General features: G+C 53.5%; 2 protein-coding genes across 2 annotated transcripts; both read left to right on the top strand.

The window, feature by feature from the left end:
- The first annotated feature begins 177 nt into the window (after nucleotides 1–177).
- Nucleotides 178–18,444, top strand: Slc12a9 (solute carrier family 12 member 9). Its single transcript, XM_052167842.1, has 14 exons — nucleotides 178–316; nucleotides 1,078–1,300; nucleotides 1,523–1,657; nucleotides 2,708–2,839; nucleotides 4,947–5,255; nucleotides 6,010–6,117; nucleotides 6,234–6,345; nucleotides 7,832–7,989; nucleotides 8,100–8,182; nucleotides 9,774–9,898; nucleotides 10,049–10,241; nucleotides 10,383–10,557; nucleotides 11,347–11,493; nucleotides 17,166–18,444. Exons 2-14 carry the CDS (start codon nucleotides 1,120–1,122, stop codon nucleotides 18,050–18,052), a joined length of 2,745 nt encoding a protein of 914 aa, XP_052023802.1. The 5' UTR covers nucleotides 178–316; nucleotides 1,078–1,119; the 3' UTR covers nucleotides 18,053–18,444.
- Nucleotides 18,445–18,804: 360 nt separating this feature from the next.
- On the top strand, nucleotides 18,805–22,981 carry Trip6 (thyroid hormone receptor interactor 6). The gene is made up of 9 exons (XM_052167843.1): nucleotides 18,805–19,054; nucleotides 19,305–19,432; nucleotides 19,543–19,668; nucleotides 19,930–20,313; nucleotides 20,797–20,890; nucleotides 20,977–21,146; nucleotides 22,057–22,235; nucleotides 22,443–22,563; nucleotides 22,687–22,981. The coding sequence occupies exons 1-9, from the start codon at nucleotides 18,946–18,948 to the stop codon at nucleotides 22,816–22,818; spliced, it is 1,443 nt and encodes a 480-aa protein (XP_052023803.1). The 5' UTR covers nucleotides 18,805–18,945; the 3' UTR covers nucleotides 22,819–22,981.
- The last annotated feature ends 447 nt before the right edge of the window (nucleotides 22,982–23,428 follow it).

The following is a 23,428-nucleotide window of genomic DNA, read 5'->3' on the forward strand; positions in this document are numbered from 1 at the left end:
ATCTGCTAGCATCCTGGTAACGGAGGGTGTCTGAGGATCCTGACCCACTACCTTGCAGAAGACACCCGTCCTGCACGTGGAGCAGTTTGGCTGGCACAGGCAGCCAACGAGGGTGTGGGCGGGGCTTGCGCGCAGACCACACCTTTGAGGCGGGGCTTGAATCGGGACCAATGGGACGCCTTGCTGGGGAGGGCAGGCTCCGGGCCTGACATCCCGGTAGCCCGCTTGCTTTTTCCGGCTCCCTCGCCCCCTCGGTACATAGCGGAGCCCCCCAGGCACGCTAGGATCACACCGGAGCAGCTTCGTTCCCAGGGTGGTGAGTGAACACCCTGCGGCACCCAGCTGCAGGGTGCGCTTGGCCGGCCGGAGCCAGATGCCTGCCCCCCCACCCAGGCATCCAGTTACTGGAGCAAGTGGACAAGAGCGGGTGGATGGGGGAGGAGGACCCTGGGGGCCCTGTGAGGCGTGATGCCAGGCTGCCCGCATTTGTGTTTGGACAATTGATGCCTCTGTTTGGATTGATAGAGTTTGGAGGGCTCATTGTAGAGATTAGAAAAATCTGGGCAGGATTGAGATGGGTTGAGGGACAGGGGTGGTGGAGGGTGGAGCTCTGAGAGGTCTGAAAGTTTCTTATTGCCCATGTGTGAGATGCTGTATTGAGGGTATTCGAGCCGAGCAGCTTAGGACTTGGGAGGAGGTGTTTACTGGTAGTAGCTAACTTCCCTTTGGGGAGATCTTCTTCCCTTCTTGTTGCCAATCAAGGAGAGACCTATTTGACAGGGGGATCTGTGTCCCTTTCGCAGAGCCACTGCTACCCTTAGTTTCAAAGGCAGGGAGGATGGCATGGTCCCTAAAAGCTGAAAGGGGCCCTGATTACTTAAACGCCAGGGTCTGAGAGTGTGGAGAAGTTGCTGGGACAGTTTTGAGTTCCTGGGCCCTGTGTGTGTGTGTGTGTGTGTGTGTGTGTGTCCTTTGGAACTCTCCTTTTGAGGACCCCTGAGTGTTTAGTTAGGGTTTTGTTTAGGGGGAGAGGTTCTGTGGAATGGCTATCCAGCCACTAAAACCGCTTTTTCGCAGGTCACCCAGCCCTCTGTGGCTTTCTCTTGCTGGCACTCAGCAATGGCCAGTGAGAGCTCCCCTCTGTTGGCCTACCGGCTTCTGGGGGAGGAGGGGGCTGCCTTCCCTCCCAATGGAGCCGGAGCACCTGGAGTGCCGTCAGCACGCAAGCTCTCCACCTTCCTGGGTGTGGTGGTGCCCACCGTCCTGTCCATGTTTAGTATAGTCGTGTTTCTAAGGATCGGTGAGTAGGGGGGGAAACTACTGGGAAGGGGCTGAGGTTAGGGATGGGCCCTGGTAAGGAAAAGACCCCTGGTGGCCTTGCATGTGGCTCTGCTGAGGGACTCTGCTGCCCAGTGGGATGGGGGGTGGCGGGACGGTGGGGGAGTGGAGGGGTGGGGGATGGGGGGTGGGGAGGGAGGAATGCAACCATCCCTTGTGACCCACTTTTCTCCCCCCTGTTCAGGGTTCGTGGTGGGCCATGCTGGGTTGTTACAGGCCTTGGCCATGCTCCTGGTTGCCTACATCATTCTGGCCCTAACAGTCCTCTCAGTGTGCGCCATTGCCACCAATGGAGCCGTGAGAGGGGGCGGAGCCTACTGTATCCTCCAACCTAGATGGACTGGGTCTGGGTATTTCTGTCCTCCAAAGTTAGGGACAGGAAGGGGCCACTATCGTCTGTCTGAAAATAGGCCTAATGTAAAGGTGACCAGCACTCTGTCTTCATGTCTGGTCTCCTAACGGTATTAGCAGTCAGCATTTTTAAGCACAGAGGAATGTATGTAGCTCAGTGGTAGAGGGCTTGCCTAGCATGCATGAGGTTCAGGGTTCGATCCCCAGTCCTTCCCCCTCTAACAACAATGACCACAAAACGCTCAGTGATAGTCAGTCTACAGATGAGGAAAGCCGATGCCAGGATGGAATGGAGGCTCTCACAGAGCCTGGGAGAGGGAAGCGGGAAGTTTAAAAGCCCAAGAACACCCTGGGCTCCAGAATGAATTTGAGGCCAGCCTGGGCAACTGATGGAGACCTCGTCTCAAAATAGAAAATACAGAGTGGGCCATGGTGATACGTTTCTCCAATTCTGAGGAGTGGAGGCAGGAGGATGAGAGGTTCCAAGCTATCCAACCCATAATGAGTTGGAAGTCACCAGGGCTACTTGAGACCTTGTATCAAAAACATACAAGGTGGTGGCTGGAGAGATGGCTCAGAGGTTAAGAGTACTGGCTGCTCTTCCCAAGGGCCAGGGTTCGATTCCCAGCTCCCACGTGGCAGCTCCCAACTGTCTGTAACTCCAGTTCCAGATGCTCTGTCACCCTCACACAGACATACATGCAGGCAGAACACCAGTGCGCATGAAATGAGTTCTTTTAAAAAATTAAAAACAAACAAACAAAATAAAGATTAAGAAGAGATCAGGGGAGGAGCTCAGGGAAGAGGGCTTGCCTGACAGGAGTGGGAATGTGGGGCAGGTAGTGGTGAATTCTGATGATTTCTGCAGAGATACAGGACAGAGGCGCACCGTTGCTGGCGACTGAACTGACGCTTGCAGGAAACCTGGAAGTGAAGCTTCCAGAAGGTTGACGCAGGGCCCCTTCCTCCATTTCAGTTTCTTTTCCCTTAACGCTCAATCCCCTGCTTCCACTTTTAGTCATGATCAGCAGGACCCTGGGGCCTGAAGTTGGTGGCAGCATCGGCCTCATGTTCTACCTGGCTAACGTCTGTGGCTGTGCCGTGTCCCTGCTGGGGCTGGTGGAGTCTATCCTGGATGTCTTCGGGGCTGGTCTGTGCTCTCCCCAGGCCGGGCTGGGTGGTGCTGGGCTTCCCAGGCTCTGGGATTGTGGAGTTGTGTCTCTCAAGATGCACACCATACGCTGACGCTTCTCTTCCTGTATGGATGTACGGGCAACCTGAGTGCCTGTCCCCGTCTCCAGGGAACTTCCCGTCCCCAGACATGTCCTACCTGCAGCTCTCTGGCCACACGTGACTAGGGCCTATGATGCTCCCAACACAAACTTTTTTTTGTTTTGTTTTGTTTTGTTTTGTTTGAGACAGGGTTTCTCTGTGTAGCCCTGGATGTCCTAGAACTCACTCTGGAGACCAGGCTGGCCTCCAACTCAGAAATCCACCTGCCTCTGCCTCCCAGAGTGCTGGGATTAAAGGCATGCGCCACCACTGCCCGGCTCCAACACAAACTTTTAAGCTTGCTTCAAACATTAGGTTCTTTTTCAGATGTGCATATTTTTTCTTTTCTTTCTGTTTCTTTTTGGGGGGGGCGGTAGGCGTGTATGGAGTGTGCACGTGTGAGGTGTGGCTGAGCCTGCTTGAGTATGCCTGTGTCGGGGCCAAAGGTCAACGTTGGCTAGCTTCCCTTACCCCTCTTTCCTTTGTTTATTTATTTGTAAATATCCATTAACTTTTTTTTATTGCTCTGTATACAATAGAGGGACACACACTTTATGGTTGAGTGTGGCGGTCATGGGATAACTTTGTGGAGTCAGTTCTCTCCTTTATGCCATTTTGGGGACCAAACTGAGGTTGTTCAGTGGTATTGTTTACCCACGGAGCCATCTTGCTTATGTTTTTGAGCATAGTGATTTATTAAAGAAAAGTAAGAAATAACTCCTTAGCCAGTCATGGTGGTAACACACCTTTAGTCCCAGCACGTAGGAGGCAGTGTATATATGTACACATACACGTATCTGTACGGAGATTTATTAGAATGACTTACAGGCTGTGGTTCAGCTAATCCAACAATGGCTGCCCATGAGTGGAAGGTGCAGGAAACCAGGAGCTGCTCAGTCTGTGAGGCTGATATCTCAGCTGGTCTTCAGTATACGCCAGACTCCTGAGGAAGTAGGCTTCTTCAGGAACTGCCAGTGAAGGAGTAGACGTGCTAGCGAGGGTGAGAAGAAGCAGGCAAAGAGAGAGCATCCTTCATCCGTGTCCTCGGAAAGTGTGGTCCAGATCAAAGTTTTATCTTCCTACCCTCACCGGCCCAATTAAAGTGGGTCTTCTGCCAGGCGGTAGAGCACACGTCTTTCATCACACTTGGGAGGCAGAGAGAGGCGGATCTTGGTGAGCTCCAGGCCAGCCTGGTCTACACAGTGAGTTTCAGGACAGCTAGAGCTACATAGTGAGACAGACAGACAGACAGACAGACAGACAAAAGAAAAAAAAAGGAGAAAGGCTCATGTATCCCAAACCATCCTGAAGATAACATTGGACTTCTGAATCTTTTGTCCCCCGCCTTCAAATAGTTAGGTTACAGGCGCGTGCTGCCACTGTGACTGGTTTTATGTGGGTGCTGGGAATGAAATCCAGGCCTTTATGTATGCTAAGCAAGCCCTCTAACAATTGAGGATAGAGGTACAGATTCTGTGTGTGTGTGTGTGTGTGTGTGTGTGTGTGTGTGTGTGTACACTTCCTGTGGAGGTCAGAAGACAACTTGTGAGAATTGCTTATTTTCCTCTCCTGTGAGGGTCCCGGGCATTGACCACAGTTTGTCAGACTTAGCAGTGGTGTGTTGCCTCCCGTGGCATCTTACTGTTTTTTTATGAGATTTTTTTTTTTTTAAGTTTTTGTTTTTGATTTTGTTTTGAACTTTGGGACGTTCCCTCTGGGAAGCGGGATTTGTCAATGACAATGCCGTGTTACAAAGTCAAAAGATTGGACATGTCTGGTTCTAGTCAGAGAGACCAGCCTGGTGGTCTATAAATTGTCACAGCAAGATTGGTACCCACCAGGGAGAGCAGAGATGCTGGCATTATCCCGGAGAGTGGTGTAGGATAAATGAGGTCTTTAGTAGCAAGTGGGTGGAGGGGGTCATAGTTGGGGCTGGGTATTTCCTTGGGGTCCACACCTCTGAACTCAGTCTTGCCTCTCTCCAGATGTCACAGGCTCCAGTGGGATCCAGGTTCTGCCCCAGGGTTATGGCTGGAATCTGCTGTATGGCTCCCTCCTGCTGGGCCTCGTGGGTGGCGTGTGCACTCTGGGAGCCGGGCTCTATGCCCGCGCCTCCTTTCTCACATTCCTGCTGGTTTCCGGCTCCTTGGCCTCTGTGCTGGTCAGCTTTGTGGCCGTGGGACCCAGGAACATCCCGTTAGCTCCGCGCCCGGGCACCAATGGCTCCTCCGTGCCACAACGGCACGGCCACTTCACCGGGTTCAACGGAAGCACCCTGAAGGATAACTTAGGCGGTGAGTTGTACCAGGGGCCTGGTGTGAGAGGTGGGCCTTAGAATCCCAGGAGGAGGCGCTGGGGAGATGCTTCAGCCATTAGGAGTTCCCAGCACCCGTGGCGGGCTGTTCATAGCTCCAGCTTCCTCAGGGGATATGACGACATGCGCAGGCCTCCTTGGGCACCTGCACACACATAGCATAACCTGTCCCCAACCCCATAGTAAAATATGCAAATAAGTCTTAAAGACAAGAATTCCCCCGAGGGGCTGTGGCTGTAGCTCAGCAGCGCACTTGCCTAGGTGTGCACAAAGCCCTGGGTTCTATTCCCAGCACCGCAGAAGCCACTCATAGCGCATGCGTGGAATCCCAGCACTCAGGAGGCGGAGGAGGCGAGAGCGTCCCTCCAAAGTTCCTCATCATCCTTGGCTTCACAGTGGGTTTGAGGCCAGCCTGGGATCCAGTGAGGTCCTGTCATGAAACAAAGGAAGGAACAGATCAAGGGTGGGGAAGGGAGATCTAACCGTGATTAGGGGCTGGGGAAGGCCCGAGTAAGACCTGCAGGTGCTCTGAGCTGAGCGGGTGAGATTGAGCAGAAGACGTCGGAGGCCTGTGAGATAGCACTGAGGAAAATAGGGAGCTGACCCACGGCCCCCACATGGGCTGCGCCTGTGTCCAAGTCAGCGCTGCGGAGGGGTTGTCAACGTGAGGTGGCCAGACTGAGAGTCCCTTAGTGGAATCCTGATGATCCTTCCATGCCCCACCACACCCCCAGCTGGCTACGCTGAGGACTACACCACAGGCGCCATGACGACTTTTGCCACTGTCTTTGCTGTCCTCTTCAACGGCTGCACTGGCATCATGGCTGGGGCCAACATGTCGGGTGAGAGTCTGCCCTGGGGTTGGGGGTGTGGGGGTGTGGGAAGGCTGCTGGCCTGAGAGAGATGGGTGTGATAGGAGAGCTGACCTCTCTCTCTCTCTCTGCTCCTGTCCCTCCAGGAGAGCTCAAGGACCCCAGCAGGGCAATTCCTTTGGGCACCATCATCGCAGTTGCCTATACCTTCTTCATCTACATCCTGCTGTTCTTCCTCTCCAGCTTCACTTGTGACAGGTACATGGCTGTGGGAGCTGACCGACTCTCGTAGAGGTTGTGTGTTGGAACAAGACCCTGGGCCACCACAGGTTAGCCAGGAGGTTATTGGGGGTGGGGGAGTGGGGGGCTGGAGATAGCTTCTCCCATGGGTGCTACCTATGGCGGAGGGCTAGTGGCACACACCTTTAATCCCAGCACTCCTAAGGGAGGGGCAGGTGGAGATCTCTGAGTTCGAGGCCAGCCTGGTCTACAGAGTGAGTTCCAGGGCAGCCAGGGAAACTCTGTGTCAAAAGAAAAGTGTGTGTGTCTGTGTGTGTGCGCTCGCGCATGTATGTGTGTGTGTGTATAAATTCCTCCTCAAGGCTGAAGGAAGGTATCAGGTATCCCCCCTGCTCCAGTCTTTTTATTTATTTATTTGTTTGTTTGTTTATTTTTGAGGTAGAGTTTTTCTGTGTAGCCCTGGCTGGCCAGGAACTATGTAGACAAAGCTGGCCTCACACTCATGGAGATCCACCTGCCTCTGCCTCCCGAGTGCTGAGATTACATGCACCACCATTGCCCGACTTCTTTTTACTTTCAGGTAGGGTCTCTCACTGAACCTGGAGAGCTGTTTGGTTTTGTTTGTTTGTTTTTGTTTTGTTTTGTTTTTTGTCATTGTTTCTTTTGTTGGCTGGGGATCCTCCTGTCTCCTCTGAGGTTACAACCATGCTCGGCATGGTGCATGGCTGCTGCGATCCAGACTCAGATCCTCATGGCTACCAGAATGTTTCCTGACCACTCAGCTACCTCTCCAGGCCTCTGTTGTATTCTTGAGGCATGAACTGACCTTGGATCAGAGATCCTCTAGTCCCTTCTGTAGATGTGTGCTATCAGTGGCCTAACCCAGTTCTTTTCCTGACAAGGTCTTTACCTCATGACCTTACACTCATAGCAATCCTCCAGCCTCAGGCTCCTGAGTGCTGGGATTACAGGTATGAGTCATCAGGCAGGGATGGAGGACCTAACTTCTTGTCTTTGTTTTTGAGAGTCTCATATAACCAAGGCTAGCCACAAACTCTCTATAGTAGTGGGTAGTGGGTCTCACCGTGTGGGTTGTGACCCCTAGTGGGAGGGGGTGTAAACGACTCACAGGGCTCACCTAAGACCATCAGAAAACACAGATATTTACATTATGATTCATAACAGTAGCAAAATTATAGTTGTGAGGTAGCAACAAAAATAATTTTATGGTTGGGGATTACCACAACCATAAAACTGTATTAAAGGAACTGTATTAAAGGGTCTCCAGCATTAGGAAGGTTGAAAATCGCTGCCCTGTATGTGTATAGCTAAGGCTGGCCCAGGCCCTGAGACCCTCCTGCCTCCATTTCCTGAATGCTAGGGTTACAAGGCCCCTTCGAGGACCTAGCTCTAGGGTCCCAATGTCACAAGGACCTTTTCTCACGAGGCCCTTAGGCCGGCAGCTCACTGACCAACCCTTCCTCCTCCCTTTCCTCCTGCCTAGAGCCCTGCTTCAGGAAGACTATGGCTTCTTCCGCGACATCAGCTTGTGGCCCCCGCTCGTGCTGATCGGTATCTACGCCACGGCCCTCTCAGCCTCCATGAGCTCTCTCATCGGTGCTTCCCGGATCCTGCATGCGCTGGCCCAGGATGACCTCTTCGGTGTGGTGCCCTCTGCGTCTGCTGAGCTGCTCTGGGCATGCCCTCCTGGGTCTGTGTCCGTCCCCCTCTAGGCCCAGACTGATGTGTCTGCTGTGATTGTGTTTTCACAGGGGTCATCTTGGCACCAGCCAAGGTGGTATCTGGAGGGGGCAATCCCTGGGGTGCCGTCCTGTATTCCTGGGGCCTGGTGCAGGTGAGTGCTCCTCCGAGCTGGCCTGCCTCCCGCTCTCTAGCTAGCCGACTCAGAAAGCATCTCAGGTCTGGACCAGAGGCTCAAATGAAAAATGAAAATGAGGACGTAGGGCAGCATAGAGGTGCGCACCAGTAACCCGGATGTGCAGGTGGAGGGAAGGGATGGACTGAAACACTGAGGCCAGCCTGGGTTGTGCAATTGGACCCTGCCTAAAATTAAATAAGAGACATAAAGTGCAAGTGTGCTGTCCTAACGCAGGAGGCAAGAGGTACAGGGATCACAACAAGTGTGAGCCAGGCTAGCTAGTCAGAGCAACACCTTGTCTCATAAAAACAAAACCACACACACACACACACATACACACATACACAGAGACAGAGACACAGACAAGAGACACAGAGACAGAGAGACAGAGACTGGCACCCCTTTTGGTGAGCTGGCATTTACTTTTTTTTAATATTGAGACCGTCTCTTTCTGTAGCCCGGCCACCGTGGACCTTGATATATACACCAGAATAGCCTAGAACTTAACAAAGATCCGCCTGCCTCTGCTTCCTGGGTGCTGGGGTTACAGATATGCCTGGCCACAATTAATTTAGTGATTTTATTTGGCAGTCCTAAGGATTGAACTTACACATACTGAGTCCTCTACCGCAGAGTCTTATCCCCCGCCCTCTTCGTTTTACTTTTGAGACAGGGTCTTTCTGCGTAGCCCAGGCTGGCCTACAACTCTAGCTTTCCCTCCTGAGTTCTGGGAGTGCAGTGGCATTTCGTAGTGTATACTGACCTTTCTTGGGGGACACTAGCATTTTGTGAGCTTCGTGTGGGTCAACTGGTTTTACATAGAGCTCCCCGGGACCTCTTTGGGTACGCAGAGATTGCAGAGAGGTACATTGGCATTCTGGTTTTGTTTTTATATTGTTTTGGGTTTGGGTGATAGACGTAGTGTTGCCTATCTCAGGCTGGCCTCGAACTTCTGATCTTCCTGCCTCCACCTTCTGAGTACTGGAATTACTGGAATAAACTACCATGTCTTACCTGTCTGTGTGGTGCCAGGCATGGCTCCCAGGGCCTCACAAATGCTAGGCAAGCATCCTGTCAGCTGAATGATGTCCCTTCTGCAATGGCAAAGCTTTTTTGTATTTTGTTTGTTTATTACTTGTTTTTTTGTTGTTGTTGTGTTGGGTTTTTTTTTTTTTTGTTTTGTTTTTGAAACAAGGTCTTATCCTGTAGCCCCAACCAACCTGGAACTTGCTATGTAGACTGTCCCGGAACTCACAGATAAATACCTGACTTGGGGACCCCTGGGATTGAAGGCGTGGGCCACCACACCTGGCCTGATCCCTTCCCTCCGTGTGTGTGTGTGTGTGTGTGTGTGTGTGTGTGTGCGCCCAAAGTTGAGTGTGCGAGTGTGCATGCATGTGTGTGGAAGTCTGGGGACACCTCAGGAGAATAGATTTTCTCCCTCCAGTATGTGAATCCCAGGGATTAAGTTCAGGCTAGGCGGCAGACATCTTTCTCCACGGAGCCATCTGGCCAACCCTTGGAATGGGCACTTTTGATTAGTGTTTTCATCTTGGTTCTTTCCCAGCTGGTGCTGCTGGCTGGGAAGCTGAACACATTGGCTGCTGTGGTCACCGTCTTCTACTTGGTGGCGTACGCGGCGGTGGACCTGTCTTGCCTGAGTCTGGAGTGGGCTTCAGCCCCTAACTTCCGGTGAGAAAGAAAGACGCTTTAGAGAGCCAGGAGGAGTGGGAAGGATGGAGCCCGATGGGGGCGGGCTCCGGGTTAGAGTGATTGACAGGCAAGTGTTGGGGGTGGGGCACAGCCCTGAGTGCTTCCCCTCTTTCTGTCTGCCCATCGCAGCCCCACCTTCAGCCTGTTCTCCTGGCACACCTGCCTGCTTGGGGTGGCCTCCTGCCTGCTGATGATGTTCCTCATTAGTCCCGGGGCCGCCGGTGGGTCCCTTCTTCTCATGGGACTGCTTTCTGCGCTTCTCACCGCCCGAGGAGGACCCAGCAGTTGGGGCTATGTCAGCCAAGCCTTGCTTTTCCACCAGGTTGGGACCCTTGAGGAAGGGTGGGAGGTAGCCTCGGGAAGCTCCCTGCTCCCACCCCAGGGGGTTGGCGTTTCCGTCTGAGAACTGAAGGGTGACTCCGGGTTGGCGCTCCTCCTCCGCCCACCGCCTCCCGCTTCTCAGGTGCGGAAGTACCTGCTCCGCCTGGATGTCCGCAAGGAGCACGTGAAGTTCTGGCGGCCGCAGCTGCTGCTCCTGGTGGGAAACCCCCGGGGGGCCCTGCCTCTGCTGCGGCTGGCCAACCAGCTAAAGAAGGGGGGACTCTACGTGCTGGGCCATGTCACTCTGGGAGACCTCGGTGAGTGACTGTCATTTTCCCACTTGGCTTTCTTCTGTCTCAGATGCCTCGTGTTTCTATCAAGACTCGGGAAGGCCTTGAACTCTAGGAGGGAGTAAATGAATTAAATAACAAAGTATGTTGCTGAGCCACGCTCCCAGCCCCTCCCTGGGGGATTCTAGGCAGGGGCTCTACCAGTGAGCCACGCCCCCAGCCCCTCCCTGGGGGATTCTAGGCAGGGGCTCTACCAGTGAGCCACGCCCCCAGCCCCTCCCTGGGGGATTCTAGGCAGGGCTCTACCAGTGAGCCACGCCCCCAGCCCCTCCCTGGGGTATTCTAGGCAGGGGCTCTACCACTGAGCCACGCCCCCAGCCCCTCACTGGGGGATTCTAGGCAGGGGCTCTATCAGTGAGCCACGCCCCCAGCGTGGCTGATGAAATACAGTCCCAACTCTAGGAAAGAATAAATGAGGTTGGCCAGTAGTTGTTGCCCCTACCCTGTATCTCTCTCTCTCTCTCTCTCTCTCTCTCTGTCTTCCATTGTCTCTGTCTTTGCCTGTCTCTCTCTGTGTCTCTGTCTCTCTCCTGTTTTTGGACTTCTGAGTCCAGTACCTTGAACCCAGTACCTTGCACATGCTGGGCAAACACTTCACTAGTGACCTATATTGCCAGCCCTTGGTTTTGTAAGGTAGGTTCTCCCTGTGACGTCCAGGCTGGCCTTGAACTTACCACCTTCCTGCCTCAGTCCCCTGAGCACTGGGGTGAGGTGTGTCACTATGACTGGCGTCACCTCTCTCTGCTTCCTCTGCAGACTCCTTACCATCAGACCCTGTGCAGCCGCAGTATGGCGCATGGCTGAGCCTGGTGGACCTTGCCCAAGTGAAGGCCTTCGTGGACCTTACCCTGTCCCCCTCCGTGCGCCAGGGCGCTCAGCATCTACTGCGGATCGCTGGCCTTGGTGAGCTGCTCCTCTCTTGCTCTCTTTAGGATCCCTGAGTGTCCCCTTTCAATCTCTGCACCCCTCTCCTAGGGAATCCACTAGATGGTAGATTTCAAAAGGAACTCCCTGTATAGCGTAGATAAGACAGTGGCCAAAGATAACGGCAGTAGACTGTCCGACAGTGGCCGCATTGTCTGAGTGGAGATATGGCACAGACAGGGCACGACAGTGGTGGTTGGATTGAAATAATTGCACTTAGCTGGATGGTGGTGGCACACGTCTTTAATCCTAGCACTCAGAAGGCAGACACAGATGGATCTCTAAGATTTAGGCCGGCCTGATCTACAGAGGGAGTCCCATGATAAGAAACCCTGTCTCAAAAAACAAAACAAAACAAAACAAAGAAAAGTTACATTTAATCATGTTTGTGTATGTTGTCTGTGTTTGTGTGTGTGTGTGTGTGTGGTGTGTGTTGGTGTATATGTGTGTGTTTATGTGTATGTGGTGTGTGTGTGTGTGTGTGTGGTGTGTATGTGTTTGTGTGGTATGTATATGTTTGTGTGGTGTGTTTGTGTGTATATGTGTGTATGCTGTACATGTGTGTGTTGTATGTTTATGTGTGTGTGGTGTGCATGTGTGTATATGTGTGTATTTGTGTGTGTGGTGTGTGTGTGTATATGTGTGTGTTTGTATGTATGTTGTGCATGTGTGTGGTGTGCATGTGTGTATTTGTGTGTGTGGTGTGTGTGTATATGTGTGTGTTTGTATGTATGTTGTGCATGTGTGTGTGCATGTGTGGTGTGCATGTGTGTGTATTTGTGTATGTGTGTATGGTGTGTGTATATGTGTGTGTTTGTGTGTATGTTGTGTATGTGTGGTATGCATGTGTGTGTATGTGTGTATTTGTATGTGTTTGTGTGTATGTTGTGCATATGTGTGTGGAGCATGTGTGTGTATGTGTGTATTTGTGTGTGTGGTATGTATGTGTATGTGTGTGTACAAGCATGCCACTGTCCATGAGCAGAGGTCAGAAGACAGCTTTCTGGAGTCACTTCTCCCCATGGACCATGTGACTGTCAGAGCTTGATCTCAGATCCAGGGTTAGCCGAGAACATCCCTGGCTCTGATCCGGCCATTTTTTTGCTTAGCCAGGTCCTGGAGGAGCTCAGGCTGACTTGGAACTCACTCTGCTGCTGAGGGTGATCTTGAACTACGTACCCTCTGCTGGGGATTACAGGCAGGCAGCACTCGGCCCACTGTGCGAGCTGGGAATGGAACCCGGGCTTTTCGCACACCAGCTTAGAACTCTACAAGCTCAGCCCCGTCCTCCACTCTCTCTTTTTTTGAAGCAAAACTTAGAGAATATTTGGGCTCTGGAGAATACTTTTCCAAGGAGAGTTGGAAAATCGTTTGAGGTTTAGAGTGTCCACAAAAACAGAATTTTCCCTATCCAAATGCTAACTAGGTTTAACCCTGCTTAGTCTCTGGGATCCAGTAAGTATGGGGTGGTGTTCCCACAGATAAACAGGATGGATGCTAACCACCAGAATTCAGAGAGAGCAAGACCACTGAATACTGATGTGGTCAACAAAAAGTCAACCGAGTAGGCCTGGAAGGCTCTGTAGTAGAGAAGCCAGGCTAATAGCTTACGCCTGCATTCCCAGAGCTTGGGAGTCTGAGGCAAGAATTCAGGCTGGGCTCTACAGCCAGACCCTACTACCAACAAACAGTCAGGGTAGCAGGAAGGAGGAGTTATAGGATCCCTGCATCACAAAGGGTGCTGAGGGTGTGTGAAAGTGATGCTTTCTGATACATGAATATTGCCAGATCTGTGACTCTTCCTGTCCAGCACACACATGCACACACACATGCACACACGTGCATACACACATACACCTGGTTTAAACCTAGACTTTGCTTAAGTTAGACAAATGTTCTACCAATAAACCACACCCCCAGCTCCTCCCTGGCAGATCTAGGCAGGGGCTCTACCACTGAGCCACACTCCCAGCCTCTCACTGGGGGATTCTAGGCAGGGGCTCTACCACTGAGCCACGCCCCCAGCCCCTCACTGGGGGATTCTAGGCAGGGCTCTACCACTGAGCCACACTCCCAGCCTCTCACTGGGGGATTCTAGGCAGGGGCTCTACTACTGAGCCATGCCCCCAGCCCCTCCCTGGGGGATTCTAGGCAGGGGCTCTACCACTGAGCCACACCCCCAGCCCCTCACTGAGGGATTCTAGGCAGGGGCTCTACCACTGAGCCACGCCCCCAGCCCCTCACTGGGGGATTCTAGGCAGGGCTCTACCACTGAGCCACACTCCCAGCCTCTCACTGGGGGATTCTAGGCAGGGGCTCTACTACTGAGCCATGCCCCCAGCCCCTCCCTGGGGGATTCTAGGCAGGGGCTCTACCACTGAGCCACGCCCTAGCCCAGCCTCTCATTGGGAGATTCTAGTAATACTTTAATTCTAATAATAGTTTATAGCTAAGTTTTAATGTTAGCCCCCCTTTTTTTGATAAGAGTATCACTAAGTTGCCTAGAAAGACCTTGAGTTTGAAAGTTTTAGGTTTTGGTTTTTGTTTTTTTTGTTTTTTTTTTTTTTTTTGCAGGGGGCAGGGGTTTGAGGCAGGGTTTCTTTGTGTATCCCTGGCTGTCCTGAAAAATCAATTTCTAGACTCACAGTGATCCTCCTGCCTCTGCCTCCTGAGTGCCACTGTCTCCAGAGACCTTGAATTTTAGATCTCGTGTTTAAACCTCCTGCGCAGCTAGGATCACAGGTCTACACTAGCAGGCAGCTGAGCTCCGTGACTCATGGCCCGCCGGGCCTGACGCCTTGTACCTCAGGCACCTCCTACCCCATGCTCAGCCACCTCCTTGACCCCCAAGACTAGTGTCTGACATCTGAGCACACGCCTCCTTCTCCACCTGCAGTCAGTCAGGCCAAAGGTCAGCGGCTTTGAACTTCGTGCTGCTTGTGCAAAGCAGGGCTCTGGTAGAAGATAGGGTGGTAGACGATTAGTTTGGCTTGTGGAGTCAGCTGAAGTTGTCTCCTGCTAATGGTGGTATAACTACCATTTCCCCCTAGAGCACCTGAGGGCCTTAGCCTTTCTTCTGTAAAGGGGACCCAGTACTAGTGAGACATACCTGAGGGAGAGGACCGCAGCAGAAAGGAAAAGGTGTGCCTGTATGTGTGTGTGTGTGTGTGTGTCACACCAGGTATAGCTGTTGCTGTGTAACTAGAAGGAGTTGTTGTGTTCGGGTCCCCAGCACCATGTCAAAGCCGGGCAGCTCTGGGCACGTCTAATTCCAGCGCTGGGGAGATAGGGACAGGAAGGCTCTTGGGGTCAGCCAGGCAGTGAGCTCCCGATTCTGTAAGACCCTGACTCAAAAGATAAGGCGGAGGGCTGGCAAAATGGCTCAGTTGATGGGTGAAAACCTGAGTTCAATTCTTGGTAGTCACATAAAGATAGGAGAGAACCGACCCCCTAAAATTGTCCTCTGACCCGCACATGAATACCTTGGCATGCCTGCCCCCCCTTCATGCACAATGAATGATGATGATGATGATAAAGGTAGAAGCCAGGTATCAGGGAACATGTTTTTAACCCCAATACTTGGAAGTTACAGGCAGTCAGATATGTGTGAGGTCCAAGCCAGCCAGGTATCAGGGTATACACCTTTAATCCCAATACAGGCCAACGAACCAGATATTCACAGTGAGACCTTGTTTCAAAAAAGAATGGGGAAAAAAGCAATTAAAAGGTTCTTTTGGTTTGGTTTTGTTTTTAAGATGGGGTGTCACTAAATTGTATAGGCTGGCTTTGAACTCGTGATGCCCCTGCCTTAGCTGGTTGAGTGCTGGGATTACAGGCATGAGCTACCATATCCTGAAAATGAAGTTTCTGAGGCAGTAATATGGTAGGTTCTGGGCTAGCCTGAGCAACATAAGGAAAATCCGGTCTCAAAAAAAAAAAAAAAAAAAAGAAAGAAAAAGAAAAGAAAAGAAAATTTAAAAAAGTAAATCTCTAATGATTATGGTCAGGAATTTGGGAGGTCCATGCTTTATCTACTGTACTGTTGCGACCTCTTGGACAAGTCTGGGTCACAGAGCTTGCTTCAGGCCCAGTCAGGAAGGTTAGAGCACGGCTTCTTATGTGGGCAGCCATCTTCACCTTGGCGCCCAGGCCCGAGGCTTTAGGCGGGTGACTTCATTGCGTGGGACCCGAGGTTGGTTCCTTATCTTTAAAAGGGTCAGAATGAAATAGTACTTATCTCATAGTGTTACCACAGGGGTCAAATGAGGTAAATGAGTGCTTTCTCCAGGATGTGGCCTCTGATAAACAACCAGACGCTGTCTGCTTCCCCTGGGTTCCAGACTGCAGACTGCCATCCCGCGAGCTTCGAAGTAGCAGGAGGCCGCAAAGATTAGCCGATGGTCCCGTCCTCCCCTTTGGGGGCCTAGGCTGCCGTCCCTGGAGGTTGGCATCATGAACGCCAATGGCCAGGCTCTGAGTTTATCTCACTCAGGCCTGGTGATGCAGGCTGCGATCCCAGCTCCTCAGGAGGCAAGGGTGGGTGGGGGCTGCAAGTTCAGAGCCAGCCTGGGCTATGGAAAAAGCCTGGTTTCCTCAGTAGAGGTCCACTTCAATCTCTGGGATTTTGCTCATCTGTTTTCTGTCTGAGACAGGGTCTCGCTCTATAGCCTAAGCTGCCCGTAACTCACCGTGTAGCCTAGGCTGCCATCAAACTTAGAGCAATCCTCCTGCCTCAGCCTCTTAGTTGCTGGGATTATGGGCTGGAGCCATCATGCCTAGTTGAAATGGTCTCTCCTAACTGAAAAAGATGAGCTGTTTAAGGCCTGTGGTGGATAACCAGCCAACCCTAGCAGTAAAGGAACCCAGAGCTGGGCCTGTAGCTCACTGGTAGAGTGCTCACCTAGCCCTGAGACCCCCTCCCAGCACCCCACCAACCTCATGGGGTAGTGGTGATGAGCACCTGTAATCCCAGCGTTTGGAGGAGGATGTGGGAAGATCAGAAGTTCAAGCTTATCCTCTGCCACACAGAGTTCAAAGAAAGTCCAGGATGCCTCCTGGGACCTTGTTTCAGAAACCAAAAACCTTAGGCAAGTGAGCACCTTCAATCCCAGTGCACAGGAGACAGAGGCAAGCGATGTCTATGAGTTTGTGCTTAGCTGAGTCTACATAGTGAGTTGCAGCCCGGTTAGGGCTACGTCGTGAAACCCTGCCTTAGAACGATAAAATCAAGAATGAAAGAAAGCCAACAAACAGCCCCCCCACCCCCCCACCTCCCCGCCTCAAAGAGAACCTAAATGAACCTAAAATGGGGCTCGGACTATAGCTGTTATTGGTTGATAGCATAGCACTAGGTTTTACTCTCCGGTACCACTCCCCGGGGACAAAGGGGGAAAATCCTAAAGTGAACTTTCCCTATTTAAAGTGGAAGAGATTATTCCTAGAGATAGTCAAATAAATGCATGTGAAAACGTTTAGCAAAGCCAAATCATTGTGCAAACGTGTGTATAATGTTTGTTGGAAGGGCCTCAGCCAACGAGGGAGGACGCCATACCTCACGGCTTACCTAAGTACGAGTGGGCGCGTTTTATGTGGTGTAAACTCAGTCCCCAGCCTGATTTCTGTTTCTTCCTGCCTCCCTTCTCTGCCCCTAGGCGGCATGAAGCCCAACACGTTGGTGCTCGGTTTTTACGACGACGCCCCACCCCAGGACCATTTTCTAACAGACCCAGCCTTCTCTGAACCTGCAGAGGGCACCAGAGAGGGCGGGTCGCCAGCCCTGAGCACGCTGTTCCCTCCGCCTCGAGCCCCTGGGAGCCCCAGGGCTCTCAGTCCCCAAGACTACGTGGCTACGGTGGCAGATGCTCTCAAGATGAACAAGAACGTGGTTCTCGCCCGAGCGTGTGGGGCTCTGCCGCCGGAGCGGCTAAGCCGGGGGTCCGGGAGCAGCGCTCAGCTCCATCATGTGGACGTGTGGCCCTTGAACCTGCTGAGGCCCCGGGGTGGACCTGGCTACGTGGACGTCTGTGGCCTTTTTCTGTTGCAGATGGCTACCATCTTAAGCATGGTGCCTGCCTGGCACAGTGCCCGGCTCCGGATCTTCCTGTGCTTGGGGCCCAGGGAGGCTCCGGGGGCAGCAGAGGGAAGGCTCCGGGCCCTCTTGAGTCAACTCAGGATCCGGGCAGAGGTGCAGGAGGTGGTGTGGGGTGAAGGGGCCGAGCCTGGGGAGCCTGAGGAAGAGGAGGGGGACTTTGTGAATGGTGGCCGAGGAGACGAAGAGGCTGAGGCCCTAGCTTCCAGTGCCAATGCCCTGGTGCGCGCCCAGCAGGGGCGAGGCACAGGAGGCAGCCCTGGGGGACCCGAAGGAAGGGACGGGGAGGAGGGACCCTCCACAGCCCTTACCTTCCTGTACCTGCCTCGGCCGCCTGCTGATCCTGCCCGCTACCCCAGATACCTGGCACTGCTGGAGACCCTGAGCCGGGATCTGGGTCCCACCCTTCTTATCCACGGGGTCACTCCGGTAACCTGTACTGATCTCTGATGCCTGTACCTACAGGGTTGGAGAGGGGGCCCAGGCCCATTCTGAACAATGGACGCCCCTCCCCCCGCCCCCAATGGGCCCTGCCCTTTGGATGATGCGTTAAGGGGACCATGGTCTCTTTTGGGCGGGGGACGGACATAGTACACTAATTGTAGGTGGCTGCCCCTTTGTAGGGGACGACATTGCGGCCCTGTCCCTGGTCTGCCTCCGCTTCCTTCACTGGTGCCTTGACCAGAGGGGCTGGTCTCTTCTGTGACTCTGGGCTACCTCAGTGTCCCCATCCTGGCCACAGACGCACCGCCTCCCTCCCCCAGACTTCCTTGGGTGGTGATGTTTGTGTTTTGTTTTATTTTTCTAACTACTGACAATAAATAAAAGACCAAAACACTATGGGCTGGCGGAGCACTGCTGGTGGGTAGGTGAGAGGGAGCCGGGTGGCAAGGGAGAGATCTGTGAGGGGGTGGAGACCAGACGCTTTCAGAACCCGGGCCAAGAGGCTGCCACGTGCAGCACTGGGGCTGGGATCGGAGAGAATTGCTGGGCCCGAGCCTCTCGGAGCAGCCTGCAGCCCACCCTGTGGCTGGGCTCCGGAGGAGGGCGGTCCTCTCTTAACGGGAGGGGGCCAGAGAGAGGAAGGATTGCAGAATAAGGCTTCTGGGACCACGTGACCCTCCCCAGGAATGTGGTGACGTCAGGGGGCGTGGTCGTCTCCAAAATTGGGGAGGAAGGGAGAAAAAAAAAGCCAGAAAAAGTTTCTTTGCGGGAGTCCCAAACGGGGCGTGCGACGGAAAAGGGAGGGAAGGGGCTCAAGGCTCCGGGCTCTGGGCTTGTGGGGGCCCTGGGCTTGTGGGGGCCTTGACCTCTGTTGGAGTGGAGTAACCCCATTCCAGACCATGTCGGGGCCCACCTGGCTTCCCCCGAAGCAGCCAGAGCCCTCCAGAGTCGCTCAGGGGAGAGCGCTGCCCAGAGGCGCCCTGGGGCCGCCAACGGCCCATGGAGCAAGTAAGTGTTGCCCTGTCACACACCCGGGAGTGGCAGAAGAGCCGCCGGCCACCGGCCTTCACCTCGTCTCCCTTGTCTGTCAGCTTCCTCCTTGTCCCTTTCCCAAGCCAGAGGCCCCTGTTCTTGTGCAACTTTCCCTAATGCCTGGTCCATTCCCAGACTCCCAGGTACGAGAAGGGGGGACGTGCCTGAGGAGGGCAGCTCTAACGAGGAACCCTTCTCCAGTCCCACCTCTTGTCTCTCTCTTTAGCACTCCAGCCTCACCCCAGGGTCAACTTTTGCCCTCTCCCACCTGAACAATGTTATCAGCCTCCGGGGGTCCCGGAAGATCGGGGGCCTACTTGGGTGGGATCCCATGGAGCGCCCCAGCGCCTGCAGGTGAGAAGGGGCTGGAGACTGAGGGTAGGATCTCTCAGGAGTCAAGGTGAGGGAAGTCTAGGTAGGGGTTGTGATCTGTATTTGTTCTTCCTGCTTTGGCTCTGTCCCAGGGACTCCCTCCGGACAGGGGCGTCCTCCGCCCTGCAAGTCTGGATGCTGAGATAGATTCGCTCACCAGCATGTTGGCTGATCTGGACGGGGGTCGCAGTCATGCACCTAGGCGACCAGACAGACAGGTGACTTCCTGTGTTCTGTCTCTGCTTTCCCATCTTCAGCCAGTGCCCTCCTGAAGCTCCTCAATCTCAATCCACCCTCTTCACTCCCCACCTACCCTGTCTGCAACTAATAAATACCTGGTTCAAGGAATCACAAACTTCCTCTTTGTCAGGCCGAGCCCATGGGAACTTGTCAAAAGCCACTGCTTCCCTGGGGTTCCCACCTGGCATGCATGGATCTTGGGTCCGGCCTTACTGTTTCCGTGTTGCTTGTCTTCCCAGGCTTTTGAGGCTCCCCCACCCCATACTTACCGCGGAGGCTCCCTGAAGCCCAGTGGAGGTGCTATTCCAACCCCAATGCTCCCAGCATCCCCCTATGGCGGACCTACCCCAGCCTCCTATGCGACCGCCAGCACGCCAGCTGGCCCCGCTTTCCCTGTACAAGTGAAGGTGGCTCAACCTGTGAGGGGCTGTGGACTGCCCAGGCGGGGTGCCTCTCAGGCCTCTGGGCCTCTTCCAGGTCCCCACTTTCCGCTGACAGGTCGTGGGGAAGTCTGGGGGCCTGGCTATAGGAGCCACCGAGAGCCAGGCCCCGGGGTTAAGGAAGGAGCAGCTGGGCCACACAACCCCGCAGGAGGAGGAAGAGGAGGTGGGCGTGAGCCTCAGGTAAGCTGGAGGTGGGGGCACCGTGCCTTGTGACCATTGTAGATAACTGGGCATTGATTGGGTGACATGGAGCCTGAGGGATTCTTAAAGTACTATTTTTTAAGAGATGTGGTTCACTTGGTAGAGTGCTTGTTTAGGGTGCAGGAACCCCAAGATTCTAGACCCAGTACCATATACTGGCATGGTGCTGGCATGGTACTGGCATGGGGGGAGGCGGAGGCAGGAGGGTCAGTAAATTAAGGTCATATTTGGCTACAAAATGAGTTCCAGGCCAGCCTAGGCTATATGAGACATTGTCTCAAATGTTATTAATAAATGAATAAGTCAATCCTGATTTTAGGGTACTCAGAGAGGTCAAGGATCAAGATGACCAAAAGGAAGGGAGAGACGTCCTCTGAGGAGATTTCGGGGTTCCTGACCTTATGGGTTATTTATGGAATCTGAGACTAGAGGCAGCACCTCAAGGCCCGATTCTCACTGTAGGGCCCCTTAAGCCGACCTCCAGAAGAAGAGCTGGAGAGACTGACTAAGAAACTGGTGCAGGACATGAGCCACCCGCCCAGTGGGGAGTACTTTGGTGAGCGGACCTGATCGGGAGGAGGCAGTGGATCTGCTGTCCTGGGTCTGTGGAGACTGACTGACCTCTTTCCTGTCTGTCCTCAGGCCGGTGTGGCGGCTGTGGCGAAGACGTGGTTGGCGACGGCGCTGGGGTTGTGGCCCTGGACCGTGTCTTCCATATTGGCTGCTTCGTGTGCTCTACCTGTCGGGCCCAGCTCCGGGGCCAGCACTTCTACGCCGTGGAGAGACGGGCATATTGTGAGAGCTGCTATGTGGTGAGCGGCTGGGCTGTGACAGAGATGCTAAAGGAAGCATCAAGATGGACAGGTTCTCAGTCGGGTGGGACTGCAAGCTGAGGTACAAGAAGGAAGGAGCTAAACGTGGTGGCTCAGGCCTCTCTGGAGGCGAGCCGGAGCTAGAGCAAGTCTGAAGGCAGCCCAAGGCACGGGTTTCCGAAGATCACTTGGTTCCTCAGCCAAAAGAACATTTTAGGGTTTGTTTCTTTGCTTATTTGCTGTTTTAAGATGCATCATGTGTCCCAGGCTGGCCTGAAACTCCTATGTATAGCTAAGGAAGACCTTGAATTTCCTCCCTCTATCCAGGGGATATGGGATTCTAGGTGCGGGCCACCAGATCTGTTCTTTGTGGTGCTAGGAATGGAACCCAGGGCTTCGTGCATGCTGGACAAATACTTTACCAACTGAGCTAGGGTCCCAGGCTAAGGACTGAGTTAATGTGGACACTAGCTGAAGGAGGGGAGAACAGCTCCTGCTTTCAAGTGGGTGGCCGCCTTCCTTCGTCCTTTGGAGTCTCACTATGTAGCTCAGGCTGGTCCTGAAGTTTCAGTTCTCCTGCTTCAGCCTCCCAAGAGCCGGGACACCAGATGCGTGCCACCACGCCCAGCTAGAAGGCATTTTACAGTTGAGGTTATTTGTGGAAGTCTGACAGCATTTCTCAGAGGCGAGCATTACTGACCCATCTCACTGGAAGAGGAAGCGTGTGGAGACCAGAGTCCTTGTCTAGAGGCTTCATTGCTGCTCTAAGACCTCAGAAATGCTAAGTCCACCTTCCACACAGGGAACGGCACATACCAGATGGCTGGGCAGAGAATACGCTCCCCACCCCCACCCCGCCCCCCCCAGAGTGGCTTTCCCCCTTGAACTTCCATCTTCTTTTTCCTATTAGGCTACTCTGGAGAAATGTTCCACGTGCTCTGAACCCATCCTGGACCGAATCCTGAGGGCTATGGGGAAGGCTTACCACCCTGGTTGCTTCACCTGTGTGGTGTGCCACCGCGGTCTGGATGGCATCCCTTTCACAGTGGACGCCACCAGCCAGATCCACTGCATTGAAGATTTCCACAGGTCTTGCCTTGACGCCGAATGTCTTCCCTGACCTATGTCTTCATGTCCCAGGGTCTGCCTCTTCTGTCTCCACCTTTTGGTCCTCTCTTTCTTTGACACCACGTTCTTCCCCAAGGCCTAAACGCGTCTCTTCAATCCTTCTCATCCCCCACCCCACCCATTCCCCTTCCACCTTCCGACAGCCTCTCTGGTTCCCCTCTACTGCAGGAAGTTTGCCCCACGGTGCTCAGTGTGTGGTGGGGCCATCATGCCAGAACCAGGTCAGGAGGAGACGGTGAGAATTGTTGCTCTGGACCGGAGTTTCCACATTGGCTGTTACAAGTGTGAGGTGAGGGGGGCGGTCCCTGGGCAGGAACAAGAGTTTTGCAGAGCCCAGGAAGCTGGGGGAAAGGCACTGTGGGGGAAAAGTCATAGAGCTCTCAGACTAATGAAGATTTGTTTCTCCTCACAGGAGTGTGGGCTGCTGCTGTCCTCTGAGGGAGAGTGTCAGGGCTGCTACCCGCTGGACGGGCACATCTTGTGCAAGGCTTGCAGCGCCTGGCGCATCCAAGAGCTCTCCGCCACTGTCACCACCGACTGTTGAGTGCTCCGAGAAGTACCTGCTGGGATCCCAGCCCCCTTCCGTCACCTCCCCGTGCCCTTCACTCCCCTCCCCCCAGACATCTACCCTTACTGTTTGCCACCCAATGCTATCTCTTCTTCCTGTCATCATGAAATAATAATAATCCCGGGAGCATTTAAAAGCACTTGCAAGTGTGTTCTTTCTTTGGGGTCTCAAAGGATGAGGCTGGGTAAACCTCGAGCCCAAGCACTCAGGAGGCAGAGGCAGACTCTGTGAGTTTGGGACCAGCCTGGTCTACATACTAAGTTCCAGGACAGTATGGCTTTATGTAGGCTAGGGAACCATTTATTTATTGTAGACATGTAACCATGTCTCACATGGTTGGGTTTCTACTGTTCTTTCCTTCAGACTTCTGATGGCAGAGACAACAGCGGAAGTGCTGTGCCAGGCCCAGGCCCCACCAGCCACTGTTCTCGTGCAGAAACCACAGTGCCAGGGGCCTGTTTTCCTCATCTTGGTCTTGCCCCAGAAAGAGCAATGTCCTTGATGGGTTCATCCATTTCACTTTTCCGTGCCGTCTTCCAGAGGGAGGCATCACAGCGGGTCCCGTGTTTATTAACTAACGCTGCTG

This window comes from Apodemus sylvaticus, chromosome 22 (assembly GCF_947179515.1).
Source record: "Apodemus sylvaticus chromosome 22, mApoSyl1.1, whole genome shotgun sequence".
Classification (NCBI taxonomy): Eukaryota; Metazoa; Chordata; class Mammalia; order Rodentia; family Muridae; genus Apodemus; species Apodemus sylvaticus.

Coding starts and splice junctions, on each gene's coding strand:
- Slc12a9 (XM_052167842.1), top strand. CDS start 1,120: ATGGCCAGTGAGAGCTCCCCTCTGTTGGCCTACCGGCTTCTGGGGGAG. Junction 1,658..2,707: donor GAGAGGGGGCGGAGCCTACT/GTATCCTCCAAC, acceptor TTCCACTTTTAG/TCATGATCAGCAGGACCCTG. Junction 10,558..11,346: donor TGTCACTCTGGGAGACCTCG/GTGAGTGACTGT, acceptor CTTCCTCTGCAG/ACTCCTTACCATCAGACCCT.
- Trip6 (XM_052167843.1), top strand. CDS start 18,946: ATGTCGGGGCCCACCTGGCTTCCCCCGAAGCAGCCAGAGCCCTCCAGA. Junction 19,433..19,542: donor GAGCGCCCCAGCGCCTGCAG/GTGAGAAGGGGC, acceptor GCTCTGTCCCAG/GGACTCCCTCCGGACAGGGG. Junction 22,236..22,442: donor TGCATTGAAGATTTCCACAG/GTCTTGCCTTGA, acceptor CCTCTACTGCAG/GAAGTTTGCCCCACGGTGCT.